A 19,049-nucleotide genomic window follows, 5' to 3' on the forward strand; every position below is an offset into this window, starting at 1 on the left:
TGATTGATCTCTGCTCTCTTCCACAGCATGGCTTTTTCCTGGTTCTCTCCCCTCAGCCCCAACCAGTCCCAGCAGAAGGTCAGGTCAAGGTCAGGTTTATTTATAAAGCACATTTACAAACAGTCAACACTGCCCCAAAGTGCTGTACAATAAAATGATTTAAAATTATAAATTTTAGAATTTTAGAAGACTGCCCCTCCCTGAGCCTGGTTCTGCTGGAGGTTTCTTCCTGTTAAAAGGGAGTTTTTCCTTCCCACTGTCGCCAAGTGCTTGCTCACAGGGGGTCATTTTGACCGTTTGGGTTTTTCTGTAATTATTGTATGGCTTTTGCCTTACAATATAAAGCGCCTTGGGGCAACTGTTTTTTGTGATTTGGCGCTATATAAATAAAATTGATTTGGTTTGATTCAGTGTGTGCGCGCGAGCGTCACTCTGAGCAGGGTGAAGATGATCTTCATAGGGAGTGGTAAGATGGCTGCTCTCCGGCGGTCAGTCAAAGGAAGGCAGAACGTGTTGACATGTCAAGGTCACGTGACAGTTTGTTGACGCCGGAGCAGGAAGATGGCGGCCCGCTGGAGCAGTGAGAATGTGGTGGTGGAGTTTCGGGATGCGCAGGTATTTATTACTGTCGGAAAAGACGCTGAATGTTGGTTGTCTGTGTTTGATGCCTACAGATAAGGAAAAGGTGACAGTATTGTCTCTCGTCTTTAACTCTGCCTCCTAAAAAGGGAAACGATGAGTCTCCCACGTGCCTTCTGACAGACTAACTGTAACCAACAAAACACACACAAGTGGCACTTTGAAGAATTTCTTTGAAGGCAGGTTAGATGGGGTTTAACCGGTCATGTGACAAACACAAATCACCAACTTTGACAGTTTGTACGTATATAAATTCATCATCAACAGGGGGCGCTGTCCCACTCTGCTTTCGATACATGTCCGTGTTCTAAACCCGCTTACTACGTGCGGTTTGGGGGGGGGGGGGGGGGGGGGGGGGGGGGGGTCACGGGGGATGGAGCCTATCCTAGCAGTCTCAGGGTAAGAGGCGGAGTCCATGACGTCAGTCTGGAATAGGTCCAGGGAGCCCCCCCAGTTTAATGAAACCATATTTTTTAGATTCCCTGAACTCTACAAAGTATGAAATGGAGAGGTAACAGAAAAAATATAGGGATCAACTTGATCAAAACCGTTTTTCTTATTATACCTCAAATTGTCTTGTCCTCGCCCAATCACGGGCTGTTTGTTTTTTTTTTGTTTTTTTTTTGCATTTTTGACATGCATAAAAGTTGTATAAATGTTGTGTATATCATATAAATCTATACATTTTTAAAAAGCTTAGATTCTCTAGATTTACATGATGTCCATCGTGTCAAAGCATGTTCACAGCCCTAACCCACACACAATTTTAAAAAAAATTTCTAAAATTTTTCTTTTACTGCTGCAAAAGTTAATGATGAATCAATATCTGCTAGATAGTATCAAACTAGACATCTCTGGCTTTCATATGACACCAAAATCACAGTGATATGTGAAGGAGAAATCAAATAACTACATTAAAATTCCATATTTATGCTTCAAATGATTGCAGTAGCTTTCTCTGAGCCACACGATTGTCACATCCATTTCTAGATTAGAACTTTGTGTGCATTTAATAGAATCATAAACTAAATCAAATCCTGCAGTAGTACTAGTGCAAATGTTCTTACCTGAACATTCTTTATCATCAGAAATGATCATATCATAAAAATGTAAATGCCAGATACAAGGTTAAAACTAAGCCTTTCACAGTATAATCATGTCCTGGTGTCCACACATTATCTACACTAGATCCAGAAACGAGTAAATAGAACAACAAATTAGTAAACTCCTTCAATATGTGCAATGCAAGTAGCAGCGTGCTTGTCTTTGGTTTCCCTTTTTCTCTTGGAACTACGATAGCTATCAGAAGACATTTTCTCAAACATCAGCAATGTCATTAGCAAGAATAAAAGAAAATTTGATAATGTTCCATAGAAAATATGCTGATTATAAATATGGTAGTTACCTTAAATTCTTGAAGAGAACAAAAAGTCTTGGCGAAATGGTGAAAACATAAATAAAAATAAACACAAAAAATTAACACAAAACTCTTGATCATTGAAGGGTTTGGTTTGTAAAGGTTAGCTGGCAGAATGTGTAACAAAATAACATCAAGAGGAAAGCAATATATGAACTAAAATGCAACTTCAATGTATTTGGATGTATGTGTTTGCTTACTTTACAAAAGGTGTACTAAGTCATCTGCAGAAACAGAAAGTAAACATTAGAGTTATTTCTTCCTTTTTTCTACATATTATCATTATGTATACTGAGTATAGCGGTTTGACTGTCAATAAACCAGACCAAACATTTGTATTATTAAAATGATTTCAAAGATGTCAGCATGTGCTGATGTTCTGACATGGCAGATGCAAAGGCTTTTCAGGGTACCTGGAAAAAAAACTTGCTCAATTTTTGCTTTCTAAACACGATAAAGTTGTGCTTTAGATAACCCAAACTAGATCTGGTCTGCATATATCAACAGTATAAATTCTTGAAATTTTTCCACTTTAAGAAAGAAGGTGAAATATTGTAAAAGTTTACTGCGTTCAAGATGCAACATGTGAATTTGAAGCATAAATATGGAATTTTAATGTAGTTGTTATTTAAGCATAAAAATTCAAAAAGAAAAAATAATATAGCACCTTCAACTGCACCACAGACTAAAACAGTTAAATGTGGTCTATTAAACATTAGGTCTCTCTCTTCTAAGTCCCTGTTGGTAAATGATATAATAATTGATCAACATATTGATTTATTCTGCCTAACAGAAACCTGGTTACAGCAGGATGAATATGTTAGTTTAAATGAGTCAACACCCCCGAGTCACACTAACTGTCAGAATGCTCGTAGCACGGGCCGAGGCGGAGGATTAGCAGCAATCTTCCATTCCAGCTTATTAATTAATCAAAAACCCAGACAGAGCTTTAATTCATTTGAAAGCTTGACTCTTAGTCTTGTCCATCCAAATTGGAAGTCCCAAAAACCAGTTTTATTTGTTATTATCTATCGTCCACCTGGTCGTTACTGTGAGTTTCTCTGTGAATTTTCAGACCTTTTGTCTGACTTAGTGCTTAGCTCAGATAAGATAATTATAGTGGGCGATTTTAACATCCACACAGATGCTGAGAATGACAGCCTCAACACTGCATTTAATCTATTATTAGACTCTATTGGCTTTGCTCAAAAAGTAAATGAGTCCACCCACCACTTTAATCATATTTTAGATCTTGATCTGACTTATGGTATGGAAATTGAAGACTTAACAGTATTCCCTGAAAACCCCCTTCTGTCTGATCATTTCTTAATAACATTTACATTTACTCTGATGGACTACCCAGCAGTGGGGAATACGTTTCATTACACTAGAAGTCTTTCAGAAAGCGCTGTAACTAGGTTTAAGGATATGATTCCTTCTTTATGTTCTCTAATGCCATATACCAACACAGTGCAGAGTAGCTACCTAAACTCTGTAAGTGAGATAGAGTATCTCGTCAATAGTTTTACATCCTCATTGAGCACAACTTTGGATGCTGTAGCTCCTCTGAAAAAGAGAGCCTGAAATCAGAAGTGCCTGACTCCGTGGTATAACTCACAAACTCGCAGCTTAAAGCAGATAACCCGTAAGTTGGAGAGGAAATGGCGTCTCACTAATTTAGAAGATCTTCCCTTAGCCTGGAAAAAGAGTCTGTTGCTCTATAAAAAAGCCAAGGTTAATTATGGAGTTCCACAAGGTTCTGTGCTAGGACCAATTTTATTCACTTTATACATGCTTCCCTTAGGCAGTATTATTAGACAGCATTGCTTAAATTTTCATTGTTACGCAGATGATACCCAGCTTTATCTATCCATGAAGCCAGAGGACACACACCAATTAGCTAAACTGCAGGATTGTCTTACAGACATAAAGACATGGATGACCTCTAATTTCCTGCTTTTAAATTCAGATAAAACTGAAGTTATTGTACTTGGCCCCACAAATCTTAGAAACATGGTGTCCTAACCAGATCCTTACTCTGGATGGCATTACCCTGACCTCTAGTATACTGTGAGAAATCTTGGAGTCATTTTTGATCAGGATATGTCTTCAATGCACATGTTAAGCAAATATGTAGGACTGCTTTTTGCATTTGCGCAATATCTCTAAAATTAGAAAGGTCTTGTCTCAGAGTGATGCTGAAAAGCTAATTCATGCATTTATTTCTTCTAGGCTGGACTATTGTAATTCATTATTATCAGGTTGTCCTAAAAGTTCCCTGAAAAGCCTTCAGTTAATTCAAATGCTGCAGCTAGAGTACTGACGGGGACTAGAAGGAGAGAGCATATCTCACCCATATTGGCCTCTCTTCATTGGCTTCCTGTTAATTCTAGAATAGAATTTAAAATTCTTCTTCTTACTTATAAGGTTTTGAATAATCAGTTCCCATCTTATCTTAGGGACCTCGTAGTACCATATCACCCCAATAGAGTTCTTCGCTCTCAGACTGCAGGCTTACTTGTAGTTCCTAGGGTTTGTAAGAGTAGAATGGGAGGCAGAGCCTTCAGCTTTCAGGCTCCTCTCCTGTGGAACCAGCTCCCAATTCAGATCAGGGAGACAGACACCCTCTCTACTTTTAAGATTAGGCTTAAAACTTTCCTTTTTGCTAAAGCTTATAGTTAGGGCTGGATCAGGTGACCCTGAACCATCCCTTAGTTATGCTGCTATAGACGTAGACTGCTGGGGGGTTCCCATGATGCACTGAGTGTTTCTTTCTCTTTTGCTCTGTATGCACCACTCTGCATTTAATCATTAGTGATCGATCTCTGCTCCCCTCCACAGCATGTCTTTTTCCTGGTTCTCTCCCTCAGCCCCAACCAGTCCCAGCAGAAGACTGCCCCTCCCTGAGCCTGGTTCTGCTGGAGGTTTCTTCCTGTTAAAAGGGAGTTTTTCCTTCCCACTGTAGCCAAGTGCTTGCTCACAGGGGGTCGTTTTGACCGTTGGGGTTTTACATAATTATTATATGGCTTTTGCCTTCAGTATAAAGCGCCTTGGGGCAACTGTTTGTTGTGATTTGGCGCTATATAAATAAAATTGATTTGATTTGATTTCTCCTTCATATATCACTGTGATTTTGGTGTCATATGAAAGCCAGAGATGTCTAGTTTGATAGTATCTAGGAGATATTGATTCATCATTAACTTTTGCTGGAGTAAAAGAAACTTTTTAGAAAATGTTTTAAAATTGTCTCTGTGGGTTAGGGCTGTGAACATGGTTTGACACGATGGACATCATGTAACTCTAGAGAATCTAAGCTTTTTAAAAATGTATAGTTTTATATGATATACACAACATTTATACAACTTTTATGCATGTCAAAAATGCAAAAAAAACCAGCCCGTGATTGGGCGAGGACAAGACAATTTGAGGTATAATAAGAAAAACGGTGTTTTGATGACGTTGATCCCTATATTTTTTCTGTTACCTCTCCATTTCATACTCTGTAGAGTTCAGGAAATCTAAAAAGTATGGTTTCATTAAATTGTGTGTGTGTGTGTGTGTGTGTGTGTGTGTGTGTGTGTGTGTGGAGGGTGGGGGGGGTGTTCCCTGGACCTATTCCAGCCTGTGGCCTAATAACACTGGATCGCTTATTGGCTAATATTTTTGAAGCAAACCGGCCCCCATATTACCACTCCAATGTTCTGCTCCTGAGCGCTTTTTTCTATTGATCCTTAATGAGGCGCACGCAACTTTATTCTTTGTGATTTTGTTAAAAAATACCTTCATGTGCACCTATAAACTACAATGCACCAGTTCAAAGACTGTGGACGAGCATTTCACCTGTGAGGATGATTGAAATGGGAAGTAATGAACAATAATTTGAAGAGTTCTCTCCCTTATTCCAGCATAAAGGCAAAGATAATAATAATAATGATAATAAGTGGCTTATTAACTCAACATGTGGAGCCACATGTTGAGTTTTGTGTTGGGTGATCTATTTTAAAACATTTATTAGGTCTACTTTTGCATAGTTTTGGAGCGTTAGGTGTTGTTGCTATGAGCTTTATTGTATTCGGGGTTTTCACGTATCCCATAATCCCTTGCATGCCAGAGAGTCGCTGCAGTCAAAACAACATAGAGAATCAACACGATGACAGTTGTAAATGAATATTATACTACAAAAATGTAATTTTTTTTATGCTTTTCATCACGTTAATAAGAGACTGCTGCATGATACCCTGAAACTTGCTAAAACAATTATAACAAATAATCCATGTCTGCTACGTTTAATCTGCGTGGAATTTAATAAGCGCAAACTGAATTTCAGACATATTATATATATTAGTCTGGAACAAAGAGGACAAACAGTGTTGTAAAGAACAATAATCAAGACGTTAAAGAGCAAACTTCACTTTCCCGCAGAACAACATGATCAGGAAGCGATTGTAGCTCACAGCAGCTCCCACTGAAAATAACAGAGAGACAGACTGTGATTCTCACGTTTACATAAAATAAACACAATAGTAAGTAAGACCCTTCAGCTTCTCCCTTGTCTGCACAGAATACAATGATTTTCAAATCCTCAAATTTTCAAATGATTTTCAAATCCTCTTCAACCTATAGTCAATTGAATACACCACAAAGACAAGATATTTAATGTTCAAACTGATAAACTTTATTGTTTTTGTGTAAATACTTGCTCATTTTGAAATGGATGCCTGCAACAGGTTTCTAAAAAGCTGGGACAGTGGTATGTTTCCCACTGTGTTACATCACCTTTCCTTCTAACAACACTCAATAAGCGTTTGGGAACTGAGGACAGTAATTGTTGAAGCTTTGTAGGTGGAATTCTTTCCCATTCTTGCTTGATGTACGACTTCAGTTGTTCAACAGTCCGGGGTCTCCGTTGTCGTATTTTGCGCTTCATAATGCGCCACACATTTTCAACAGGCGACAGGTCTGGACTGCAGGCAGGCCAGTCTAGTACCCGCACTCTTTTACTACGAAGCCACGCTGTTGGAACACGTGCAGAATGTGTCTCGGCATTGTCTTGCTGAAATAAGCAGGGACGTCCCTGAAAAAGACGTTGCTTGGATGGCAGCATGTGTTGCTCCAAAACCTGGATGGACCTTTCAGCATTGATGGTGCCATCACAGATGTGTAAGTTGTCCATGCCATGGGCACTAACACACCCCCATACCATCACAGATGTGTAAGTTGTCCATGCCATGGGCACTAACACACCCCCATACCATCACAGATGTGTAAGTTGTCCATGCCATGGGCACTAACACACCCCCATACCATCACAGATGCTGGCTTCTTCAGATTCTCTGAATCTTCTGATTATATTATGGACTGTAGATGATGGAATCCCTAAATTCCTTGCAATTGAATATTGAGAAACACTTTTCTTAAACTGTTGGACTATTTTTTCATGCAGTTGTTCACAAAGTGATGATCCTCGCCCCATCTTTGCTTGTGAACGGCTGAGCCTTTTGGGGATGCTCCTTTTATACCCAGTCATGACACTCACCTATTTCCAATTAACCTGTTCACCCGTGGAATGTTCCAAACAGGTGTTCTTTGAGCATTCATTAACTTTTCCAGTTATTACTTGTTGACGTTCTAATAAGCTGTCTATGTGCAGTCTGCATAAGTTGGGAGTGGCAAGATGGCCGCCAGTTTGCTTCAGCGGATACAGTGTGTGGGCCAATGAGCGACCCAGTAATATATACAGAACAGTGGGCAGCACATCTCGACAGAACACCAGGTTATTCTGGGCGTTTAAACTTGGTGCTGCTCTGATCTAGCCACCATCCTCCTTACAGTTATTGAGTTTTTGAATGCTGCCCCCTGCAGACAGATTGATCACACAGCACCATAGTCTCATCCATCTGAAGAAAACTGGCTGTAAAAGTCATGGTTTTATATTTTGTTGGTTCAGTTACTTGCGGGTTCTGAAAGCGTCTTCCAGAACAAACTCAGTTTTTATTTTTGCACTTCCAAAACTGACCATTATTTCTGGCTGTGCGCTGCACATGTGCGGTGTTGTAGCGAGGCTCTGAAACTAAAACGTCTCAGCTGCCTTTAGGGTTTCATTTTTCTGAAATGCTGTAACTCTGAAATTTGAATGACACTTCGACTCCTGGAGTATGACTTTGTGGACTTCTGGAAGTGTCACACAGCAGCAGAATTATTTTATGGTCCATTTTTGGAATATTTCTGTGCAACATATGGCACCAGAAGCTAAAGGTTTAAAGGAGACCTGCATTGAAAAAAATGCAGTCAGATCTTTGGACCAAAAAATGACTTACATTTACACATGAGATCCTTCTGAATGAAGTAAAGTAAGTCTGCAAGCCCAGATCTGTCATTCAACGGAGAAATCTTCATTTGAAAATGACAAATTTACAGCTAACATTTAGCCCTCCGCAAACTGTCCCTGTCATCATGGACGCTGCTGAGACGTCACGGACAAGACCCTCTCCCAGCATCCATGGAGCTCTGTGGCTCCGACTGTCGAGACGTGTGGTGCTGTGGATTTTACCGCAAGAAGTCTGTCCTTGCAGCAACAGGTGTACTGGCCGCTTCGCATTAAAACAGCGAGCGTAGCGGAGGCAGAGAGCGGGAGAGGAAGAACGGCGCCCGCTGTCGATGTCGTTGCTGATCTGAGCACACAGATCTGTATCTCACATTCATTGCAGCTTACTTTTGGACGTTGAAACCAGGACATGTATAAGTAACATTACTAACAGATAAAATCAATTTCAATGCGGGATCGGACTGAAGGCGGGAGCGCGTCGTCTTGTCCCTGACGTCATGGAAATGATACGGCTGTACAAACTGTTTTCACAGAGGGATAAATTTTAGCTGCAAATCTGTCATTTTTAAACGAAGATTTCTCCGCTGAATTACAAATCTGGGCTTACAGATTTACTTTACTGCATTCACAAGGGTCTTATAAATACATATCAGCTATTTCTTTCTGAAATCTGACCACATTCATTTCAATGCAGGTCTACTTTAACAGGCTTTTTGTAAATGTTTGACAGAAAGCTGAAAGTCACTCTGAGCTAAAACACGGCACATTTGTGAAGACGGCCACAGGGGGCGACACACATCACAGATATTTGGTGGCCACAGAGGTGACACAAAGTCATAAATTAGAATTAGGAAAAATTCCTGTGCAAGTTTTTGCTGCTTTTCGTTTAGCAACATGTTAGCTAGTGCGAGCAGCTGTCACATGACTAACAGACGGTGCAATGGAACAAAAAGCCATCTCTGAATAAATTCCTTAGTGTCTTAGGATCATCACCTTAGGGGAGGTGATGTTCTAGTGCTTTAGAGGATCCTCGGTTCACATCCCAGCCTGACTGGAAAATCAGTAAGGGCCCTTGGGCAAGGTCCTTAATCCCCTAGATGCTCCTGGTGTGTAGTGAGCACCAGGTATGGCAGCACCCTCACATTGGGGTGAATGTGAGGCATTATTGTAAAGCACTTTGAGCATCTGATGCAGATGAAAAAGCACTAAATAAATGCAGTTTGTTTACCATTTTAGTGCGGCTCCTAATAAATAAATAAACAAATAAATATGTATTTATTTGTTTTTTTTTTATTTATTTTCTATCATTTCACCTTTGTGTCATAAACGTGTTTGAAAATGTTTCCAGAGTGGTTTCTGTCTGACGTTTACTCCGGAAGCATCTTTGGGCTGTAATCTCACATCTTCTTTTTCTGCTGCTCCGCCAGGCCACTGCCATGTCTGTGAACTGTCTGGGCTCACATGCCGTCCTCTCTGGGTGAGTGCACCTGAATGTTTAAACAAAAAATGTGTCCATAAACTCAAATAAAAAATATTAGTCATTAATTTCCAGAAGAGAGACACTTTTTGGTTCGTTTTTCATTCATTTAACACAAATGTGACAAAAACACTGAAATTTGTAACATAAAATTCCATCTGGGTGTCTGAAGTGTCGTTTTTCGTGAGTATAATGAAAGTGGTTCTGTTTTCTGGTCGGGTCTCTTTTTGCAGATTTCTCTTAGTTGATGTAAAATTTAACACATGTTGAATCCAGTGCAGCCAGTAGGGGGCAGAAAACTGATGGAATCAGGAGGAGAGAAAACTTTGTAATCAGTTCTGTGTGTGTGTGTCTGTTTGCGTGTGTGTGTGACTGTGTGTCTGTCTGTGTGTGTGTGAACAAGATCATTAAAATAAACCACAACAAAATCAGCCAGAAATACTGGAAATTCTGTAGTTTTTCTTTTTTTCCAGGAGACGATTCTTGTACATGGTGAACCTGGAAGCCCCCTCGGAGGTGCCGAGGAAAATCGGACGACAGAGCAAGTGGGACGTGGGAACGGTCCAGTGGAACCCTCACAGCTCTGAGGCGCACATCTTCGCAGCGTCTGTGAGTTGAAGCTTTAAAAATCACGCCGAAGCGGTTCTTGATGCTACTTCCTGTGTCAGCTGTTAAGAGATGGTCATGTGACGTTCACTTTCTGCACTGAGAGGTTGTTTTAGCAGTTTGATAAAAAGAAGTGACGAATGTTTTGAACATGTTGCATTGTGGAAAATGAACCTCTTTTTTCTAAACATGGACTCTGGTCACTGTGTGTTTTGTGATGTTTGCAGAGTAACCAGAGAGTTGACCTTTATTCGTGGAGGGACGGCTGTGGGGAGATCCACACCTCCCTGCAGGGACACACGCGAGTCATCAGGTACCGGTTACCCACTCAAATGCTCCTCAGCGTGTTTTAGGGGCTGTCTGACTCCATTTGATGTGTTGTCCTCAGTGATCTGGACTGGTCCTTTTTTGAACCTGAGTTTCTGGTGACCAGCTCAGTGGACACCTACATCTACATCTGGGACATCAGGTGAGACGAGTTCCGTATTTTCTGAAGTATAAGTCGCATTTTTTTTTTACTAGTTTGGGCGGCCCTGCGTCTTAGACACTGGTGTGACTTACATACTGAAAAATCACAAGTTTGTTATTAATAGTATTAATTGTAATGGCTGTTTATATAGAATTTTTCCAAGAATCAAAGTGCTAAACAAAATCAACTCCAATAATTCTAAAAAATAAATGCCAGGAATAAAAATGCACTACAACAGTGCACAAAAATCCCAAATTAAAGAGCTCATAACAGAAAAAGGAGCCACTTATAGTCCGGAAAATACGGTAAAGGAAGAGCTGCTAGACAAACATGCTCTTAACACACTGACAGCTTGGTGGCGCTGTAATGGTGGTAATGATGGTTAGAGGACATGTCGCACTGAAATCATAACAATTTAGATTTAGTCTGATACTGACCATCCGATGATCCTCCAGGATTACTCTGTGCACTTCCGTGACCAGATTCAAAGTATACGGTGTTCACAACAAACAGCTACGGAGACTGAAAACAAAGTACTCGTGTGTTTCTGACAGCAGTGATGTAGCTACTAGAAGTGTCTCAGCGTGCGCTTGAATGGAATGTAGCTTCTTCTTCTTCTGGGGGTTGAAACCATCCGCTACATGTGAGTGCGGAGCAGAGGTCCAGACCGCTGGACCTTAGTTTGGCCCAGACCTCCCCCGACCCATCACGACCTTACAACCATACCTGAGGATATGGAGAGACGGCTTCAACGCCTGGCCATCATTGTTGGATGAGCTTTACAACACTCATACGCAAGAAGAAGAAGAATTCCAAAGTTAACATAAGCGTGATGTTGTTTTTAAGTTGAGGCAGTCACAATAAAAGCAGCAGCCGTGAGAACGTTTAGTGCACCTGCACGGCCATTAGTCAGAAACACAGCAGCTTTGTGCGATTAATTATGTGTTGTTATTGATAAAATGTAAAAAAAATACATCTGCTGCCGGGGGAAAAAACGTCTTATCAGCACACACACACACACACACACGTGAGATCATCGTCTGCAGCTCCGCCTTTAGTTCTCTCACGATTGTGGCACATTAAATAAAGTCCATTAACTCCTGGAAATAATGTATTCTGACTTTTTCCAACATAACAAATCCATCTCCGTGTCCAGGCAGTCTGTAAAAACAGCGTCATGCAGATGTCCCACGTCCATGTCGCCAACTTCAGTAAACCAGCATCCTGTCACACAAACAGCGTGTCACCACACTTTAGGTTCCAAAGTCTGACGGACTCTGAAAAAGAGTTTCAGGGTGAAGCGTGTCATCTGCTCTCTGTAAATCCGAGCATCACTTTCGAACGGCAGCTCAGAAGCTTTGTTTTCGGACGGAGCAGGTTTTTTTTCCCTCCGTCTGTCAGTCATCGGGATGTTTGTGCTCATTCTAAAATATACGTCACACGCTGCAAAATGAATTGTCCAGTGAGACGTTTTCCGGAAATGCACCTGCTAACGCTCAGAGTGAGGAATAAAATACATCAGCGGTCACTCATTATTAGCACGTGTGTGCAGAGACACGTACAGTCAAGAGTACTTTCATGTTGTCTTGCTAAAAAACATGCAACACGTCCTTTAAAGTGAAGCTGGAGAATGCTAATGTTAATATGCTACCATGCTAACTGGTTAGTGCTAATATGAAAGCAAGCCAAAACTAAAACCATGAAGTGGGCGGTTCTGGAACAAGATCACTGTATTAGAACACACACAGTAATTATGTCAATTACCATAGTTGTGTATATTTATCAGATTATGTTTGAGGACTAGTTCTAAATAAACGGTCACCTTCCTTCGATACTAATCACCTGGTTGATGTTTGTGAGTCAATCATGTTTTAAATCCTGTCTCGTCTTCAAAGCCTTTAATGGCCAAATACTGCAACAATAAAAGGATTTTAAAGTATCAAGATGAGCAGAAAACTAAAACTAGAACTGTGCACATTTGAAACACTGTAAAAATGTCATTTCTAGAAAACAAACATTATGGAGGTGCTGTGCGCCTGAAATTAAACTTTCAGTCAGTAAAGATGTCAGTTTTCAACAGTGACACCATGAAAGTAATGATTTAATAAGTATGAACTTTACTTCGGAGTGCACCTTTGCTCTTATTTTGATGCGAAAATTGAATTTCTTAAAAGTTGGTGACCGCTAGTGTAGAAATGAAAGAGAGATTTTCGTTTTTTTATTGTTCTCTTTTTGTTTTAGTGTGATCTCATAAAACAACAAAACATTTTCTGTAAAAAGGCAAACAGAGACAGTATTTTTTGAATGAGGATTTCTCTTTTTGATTGCGCAGAGACACCCGTAAACCCACGGTGGCGCTGTCTGCTGTCGGTAAGTCAGCTTCAGCATTTTTAGGTCATGAAGAGGAGCTAGCCTGACATTATGTGACAGTTTGCTGTGTTATTTGTTCTCCTGCTCCTCCTCTTTTCTCTGATGTGTGTGTTAGTTCTTTTTATGTGGAGGATTTTGTTTATTTTCCAGCTGGGGCATCGCAGGTCAAATGGAACAGGAAAAACCAGCACTTCATGGCTTCCAGTCACGATGGTGATGTACGGATCTGGGATAAAAGAGTGAGTACTTCACGTACACACTTACTTTTTAAAAATTTAACAGTCCTTATATTACAGACCACAGACTCGGGGCTTCCTGCGTCTCTAAATCCACTGTACTCCATGTTGCTGCAGGCCAGCAGTCTGTGTCCATCTGATGATTTCTTTTCTCCAAAGTGCATTAAATAAGATCCATTTAAAAATTCTTTTTGTTAAGTAACAGAACAGGCTGTGGTGTGCACATGTACTACACTGAGCTCCTGTCCATTATTAAACTCTCCCAGGTTTAAAAAAATAAATCTGAGTTCCATACAGACAAAAGGTGCAACTTGTATGTTGTTTTTTTTTCACTTCAAGAAGCATCTTATAATTAATGTGACTTAAAATACAGAAAATGCAGTTTCAATTAAATTTCAATTTATTTTCATTTATATGGCGCCAAATCACAACAGAGTTGCCTCAAGGTGCTTCACACAAGGAAGGTCTAACCTTACTAACCCCCAGAGCAACAGTGGTAAGGAAAAACTCCCTCTGAGGAAGAAACCTGAAGCAGACCAGACTCAAAGGGGTGACCCTCTGCTTGGGCCATGATACAGACATAAAATACAGAACAATTCACAAAATGAATATACAGGAAATACTGTAAATAGTTTTTTTTTTAAAATTTCAAAGCAGTAAGTTTGATTTCTGGTTAACCATCTTGTATGAATTATTCTGGGCTTCCATGTTGATCTCAGCGTGTGTTCTGTGTTTATATCCTGGTTTGTTCAGAAGCCCAACACGGCAGTGGAGTATGTCGCGGCTCATCTGTCGAAGATCCACGGCCTGGACTGGCATCCAGATAACGAGTTTGTCCTGGCGACGTCCAGCCAAGACAACTCTGTGAGGGTGAGGGACAGAAGCTCAGCCGCTTCACTTTTACCATTTCTGTTTTTACAAAGATGTGAGATTTCAGTCCCCCCCTCTCTGGAAGATGAAATTCAGGTGATAAATTGCTTTCTGTGAGGAATGTGCTGCCATCTCTGTGTGTCACATAGTTCTGTCAGGTTCCTCTTCATGTATCTTCACGTCACTGCTGCCACATCTCTTAAAACACACGTAACGTTATGAAGATGTGTTCGTTTTTGTTTCATTGTGTCCCAGTCATGTTTAAGGAAACAAACAGATTTATAACCAGGTGATTTAAGGACATTTATGGGCTAAATTTGTCCAAAGTTTAGAGAGAATTAAGCAGCAGCTGTAGACTGGATTTCAGTTCTGATGTTCGATCCCTGATGTCCCCGTTCTGTCTGCAGTTTTGGGATTACAGACAGCCCAGGAAGTACCTGAACATTCTGTCCTGCCAGGTGCCTGTGTGGAAAGCCAGGTACACGGTGAGTGAGCGTGCAGCGAGCGGGCACACGGGGAGTGAGCGCGAGGCGAGCGGGCACACGGGGAGTGAGCGCGAGGCGAGCGGGCACACGGTGAGTGAGCGCGCGGCGAGCGGGCACACGGGGAGTGAACGAGCCGTGAGCGGGAACATGGTGAGTGAGCGCGCGGCGAGCGGGAACATGGGGAGTGAGCGAGCCGTGAGTGGGAAACTGGTGAGTGTGCGCGCGGCGAGCAGGTACAGGGAGAGTGAGCGAGCCGTGAGTGGGAAACTGGTGAGTGTGCGCACGGCGAAGGGGTACAGGGAGAGTGAGCGAGCCACGAGCGGGAACATGGTGAGTGAGCGCACGGCGAGCGGGCACACGGGGAGTGAGCGAGCCGTGAGCGGGAAACTGGTGAGTGTGCGGGCGGTGAGCGGGGATAATGGGGAGTGAGCGCGTGGCAAGTGGGCACACGGGGAGTGAGCGAGCCGTGAGCGGGGATAATGGGGAGTGAGCGCGCGGCAAGCGGGCACACGGGGAGTGAGTGAGCCGTGAGTGGGAAACTGGTGAGTGTGCGCGCGGCGAGCGGGTACAGAGAGAGTGAGCGAGCCGTGAGTGGGAAACTGGTGAGTGTGCGCGCGGCGAGCGGGTACAGGGAGAGTGAGCGAGCCACGAGCGGGAACATGGTGAGTGAGCGCACGGCGAGCGGGAACACGGGGAGTGAGCGAGCCGTGAGCGGGGATAATGGGGAGTGAGCGCGCGGCAAGCGGGCACACGGGAGTGAGTGAGCCGTGAGTGGGAAACTGGTGAGTGTGCGCGCGGCGAGCGGGTACAGAGAGAGTGAGCGAGCCACGAGCGGGAACATGGTGAGTGAGCGCACGGCGAGCGGGAACACGGGGAGTGAGCGAGCCGTGAGCGGGGATAATGGGGAGTGAGCGCGCGGCAAGCGGGCACACGGGGAGTGAGTGAGCCGTGAGTGGGAAACTGGTGAGTGTGCGCGCGGCGAGCGGGTACAGAGAGAGTGAGCGAGCCGTGAGTGGGAAACTGGTGAGTGTGCACGCGGCGAGCGGGTACAGGGAGAGTGAGCGAGCCACGAGCGGGAACATGGTGAGTGAGCGCACGACGAGCGGGCACACGGGGAGTGAGCGAGCCGTGAGCGGGGATAATGTGGAGTGAGCGCGCGGCAAGCGGGCACACGGGGAGTGAGTGAGCCGTGAGTGGGAAACTGGTGAGTGTGCGCGCGGCGAGCAGGTACAGGGAGAGTGAGCCGTGAGCGGGGATAATGGGGAGTGAGCGCGCGGCAAGCGGGCACACGGGGAGTGAGTGAGCCGTGAGTGGGAAACTGGTGAGTGAGCGCACGGCGAGCGGGCACACGGGGAATGAGCGCGCGGCGAGCGGGAACACGGGGAGTGAGCGCGCGGCGAGCTGTTTTCGTGCTCGTCTTTGTGCGACAGAAAAGGGGAGTTAAACGATTAAAGTGAGCGTCTGTGCACAAACAGAAGAGAAATTTGGTTTTATTTTGAGATTTGCTTTGTGTTTACCTTCACTGTGGTCAGCTGTTGCTGAAACTGACACTTCTACTTCTTCTACTCTCTCCCTCTCTTCATACATGTTTTGAAGTTGCTTGTAGCTTGAAATGATTTTTTTTTTTTTATGAGTTTCTTTCATATTCAAAGTCTGGGTTGTGGACCCGCCGAGGCCCCCACTGGTTGTCTAATGATACTTGTGATGTGTGTGTGTGTGTTTGCAGCCCTTCTCTAATGGGCTGGTGACCGTCATGGTGCCACAGCTGAGGCGGGAGAACAGTCTTTTGCTGTGGAGCACACTGGAGCTGAACAGCCCCGTCCACGCCTTTGTGGGACACGACGATGTGGTGCTGGAGTTCCAGTGGAGACCACAGAAGGAAGGTATGCTGCTGTGAAAAGGGAAGTTCACACAGCTGTGATGGATGGACGTGTTTTCAGCCAGAAGGTTCTGCAGACGTTGGAATCAGGAGTATTTTATTGTTCATGTTGGAGCCAGAGGGCTTTTCCCAGTCCTTTCCATCTTTTTGATAAACTAGCCAAGACATTTGTCCTGCTTACAGTCTTTATGCTAACATAAGCTAAACATAAGCTAAAGGCATCACAGATCTACTGATGAAACCACAGTTTGTTTAAAAATGTTGTTCTGCAGGCTCCAAAGATTATCAGCTGGTCACCTGGTCCAGAGACCAGACCCTGAGGATCTGGAGAGTGGATCCACAGCTGCAGAAGGTCAGTCCAGCTGAACCACAGCCGGACAGGAGAGTTAAATATTAGCAGGCCGCCTGAGCCTGGTGGGTTCACCTTTGTGTTCTTGATGTTCTTTTGTAGATGTGTGTCAGTGACATTGTGGATGACCTGATGGATGGGATATCTGTGAACGTGGAAGTGGACAAACCTCAGCCACAGGACCCCAGAACTCAACACAGCACCGGCCTGGCTGTGGACAACCTGCAGGGTGAGTGATGCTTCAGTGAAGATGCCTAATTGAGCACATTTGAAAACTTGATTGTTGTTGCACATGTGATGGAGGCCAGCAGGGGTCACTGTCCACGTAGTAGTCAATAGACCTCACTCCCCCGACAATCAAAGGATTCTCTGGCCACTCCGAGAATCCAGGTTTTTGGCCTTCTGGTCAGAGCGTCCACTTCCCATGCTGGTGTCGCCGACTGAACGGTCCCCCCATGCCTGCACTGTGCATGCGTCATTTTGGAGCATCAGCAGCGGTTCACTGATTATCACCTCGTTCCTGCTTCAAACTGCCTCCAGTCATCATCTGTCTCAGTCACAGATACCTGAAGATTCTGTACAACAATCATTTCCACATAAATTCAGCATTATTTCATAATAAAAGATGGAGGAAGTGATCAGAGAGCCACAGCAACACGTCTGAGTCTGACTCTCTGAGTCTGACTCTCTACACCCAAAGCGATCAAAGGGTGTAATGTGATTATTAACCATCAGATGACAAAGTGAAACCTCTTAAATCATTCTGAAGGCCGTTTTAAGCAGAAACAAGGTGAATCTCTGCTGACGCTCTGACATGACATATACGCAGAAGCACATCAGATTCAGACTCAAACAACCCTTACCAAAAAATAGTACTGGTAAGTATATAAAAAGTAAACTAGAAGTATACTTGAAACATACTTGCATATACTACTTTTTGGTAAGGGAAACTTTCGTTCAATCTGTAAAAACCTTGTAATTGTTAGACTGGCCTACGCAGGCCAGGCTCTGAGTCTGGTCTGCTTGAGGTTTCTTCCTCATTATGACCAGAGGGAGTTTTTCCTTACCACTGTCTCCTGTGTGCTTGTTCAGGGGAGTTGGTAGGTTGGACCTTACTCATGCTTGAAGCAGCTTTCATGTGATTTGGTGCAATACACATGAATAGAATTGAGTAATAGGCCTGTTTTGTAGCCAGTAGTGCACGCTTATAGTCTGGAATAGCATTGTGCCACGCGAGGTGGAATACTTATAGTTTTGAGTTATGCCATTTTCATTTTTCACCTCTAGCCTTATGCTTTAGGCCATGTAAGTAATCATCGAACCAAGGCGATTGTGTTTTAGGGACATGGTTTCAGTGTAGGTGGAGCAGGGATGAGAAATTTCTGCGAATCCACAAATTTCTGACTTTTTCTGGATTTCTGAGCCATTTCTGAGATCAGCATAAATCCGTTGAGAAAAATTGGGGTGGCTGGAAGTGCAGTGGGGCCAGCCGCGCTTGTTAAACCTTTCCTCAAATGCACGAGAACCACATTGCTAAAGCTGCAATCTAAAATGCGAGATGTCATTGGTTACTTTTTCTACAACAGTGAACTTTCAGGCAGTCAGAATCTCTGTAATATCAAAAGTCACTGAAAGTACCTGGACGTAGACATTTTGATTTTCTGCAAGTGTGTAGCTGTGAGCTGCATCTGTAACATGGCCAAAACTAATGAGAGGGAGGACAAAGACCGTGTTAAAGACTTCCATAGCGGTGCAAAAAATAGGTTAAAGTGGACATGTTGGGAGCAGGAGGTGGACGTGGACAAAGGCAAGACTCTGTGAATGTGTCCGCGGTAAAGCCCTCTGCACGCTATGTTCGTATTTCATCTACAAAACCTTGGAAGGACACTGCAAGATGAAGAAACATGTCATCAAATTAATATTACAC

General features: G+C 43.1%; 1 protein-coding gene across 2 annotated transcripts in view; it reads left to right on the forward strand.

Annotated features, from left to right (window-relative positions):
• Window positions 1-538: 538 nt before the first annotated feature.
• Window positions 539-19,049, forward strand: part of wdr59 (WD repeat domain 59) — a 51,314-nt gene continuing 32,803 nt past the window's right edge. For both annotated transcript variants that reach the window (XM_034182912.1, XM_034182919.1), the window contains exons 1-12: window positions 539-615; window positions 9,809-9,858; window positions 10,332-10,467; window positions 10,692-10,777; window positions 10,853-10,933; window positions 13,266-13,303; window positions 13,454-13,542; window positions 14,293-14,409; window positions 14,817-14,894; window positions 16,621-16,777; window positions 17,046-17,125; window positions 17,225-17,351. In XM_034182912.1, coding sequence (XP_034038803.1) covers window positions 562-615; window positions 9,809-9,858; window positions 10,332-10,467; window positions 10,692-10,777; window positions 10,853-10,933; window positions 13,266-13,303; window positions 13,454-13,542; window positions 14,293-14,409; window positions 14,817-14,894; window positions 16,621-16,777; window positions 17,046-17,125; window positions 17,225-17,351 — 1,093 coding nt within the window. In that variant the 5' untranslated portion in view covers window positions 539-561. The remainder of the gene's footprint in view (window positions 616-9,808; window positions 9,859-10,331; window positions 10,468-10,691; window positions 10,778-10,852; window positions 10,934-13,265; window positions 13,304-13,453; window positions 13,543-14,292; window positions 14,410-14,816; window positions 14,895-16,620; window positions 16,778-17,045; window positions 17,126-17,224; window positions 17,352-19,049) is intronic.

Source organism: Thalassophryne amazonica, chromosome 2 (assembly GCF_902500255.1).
Source record: "Thalassophryne amazonica chromosome 2, fThaAma1.1, whole genome shotgun sequence".
NCBI lineage: Eukaryota > Metazoa > Chordata > Actinopteri > Batrachoidiformes > Batrachoididae > Thalassophryne > Thalassophryne amazonica.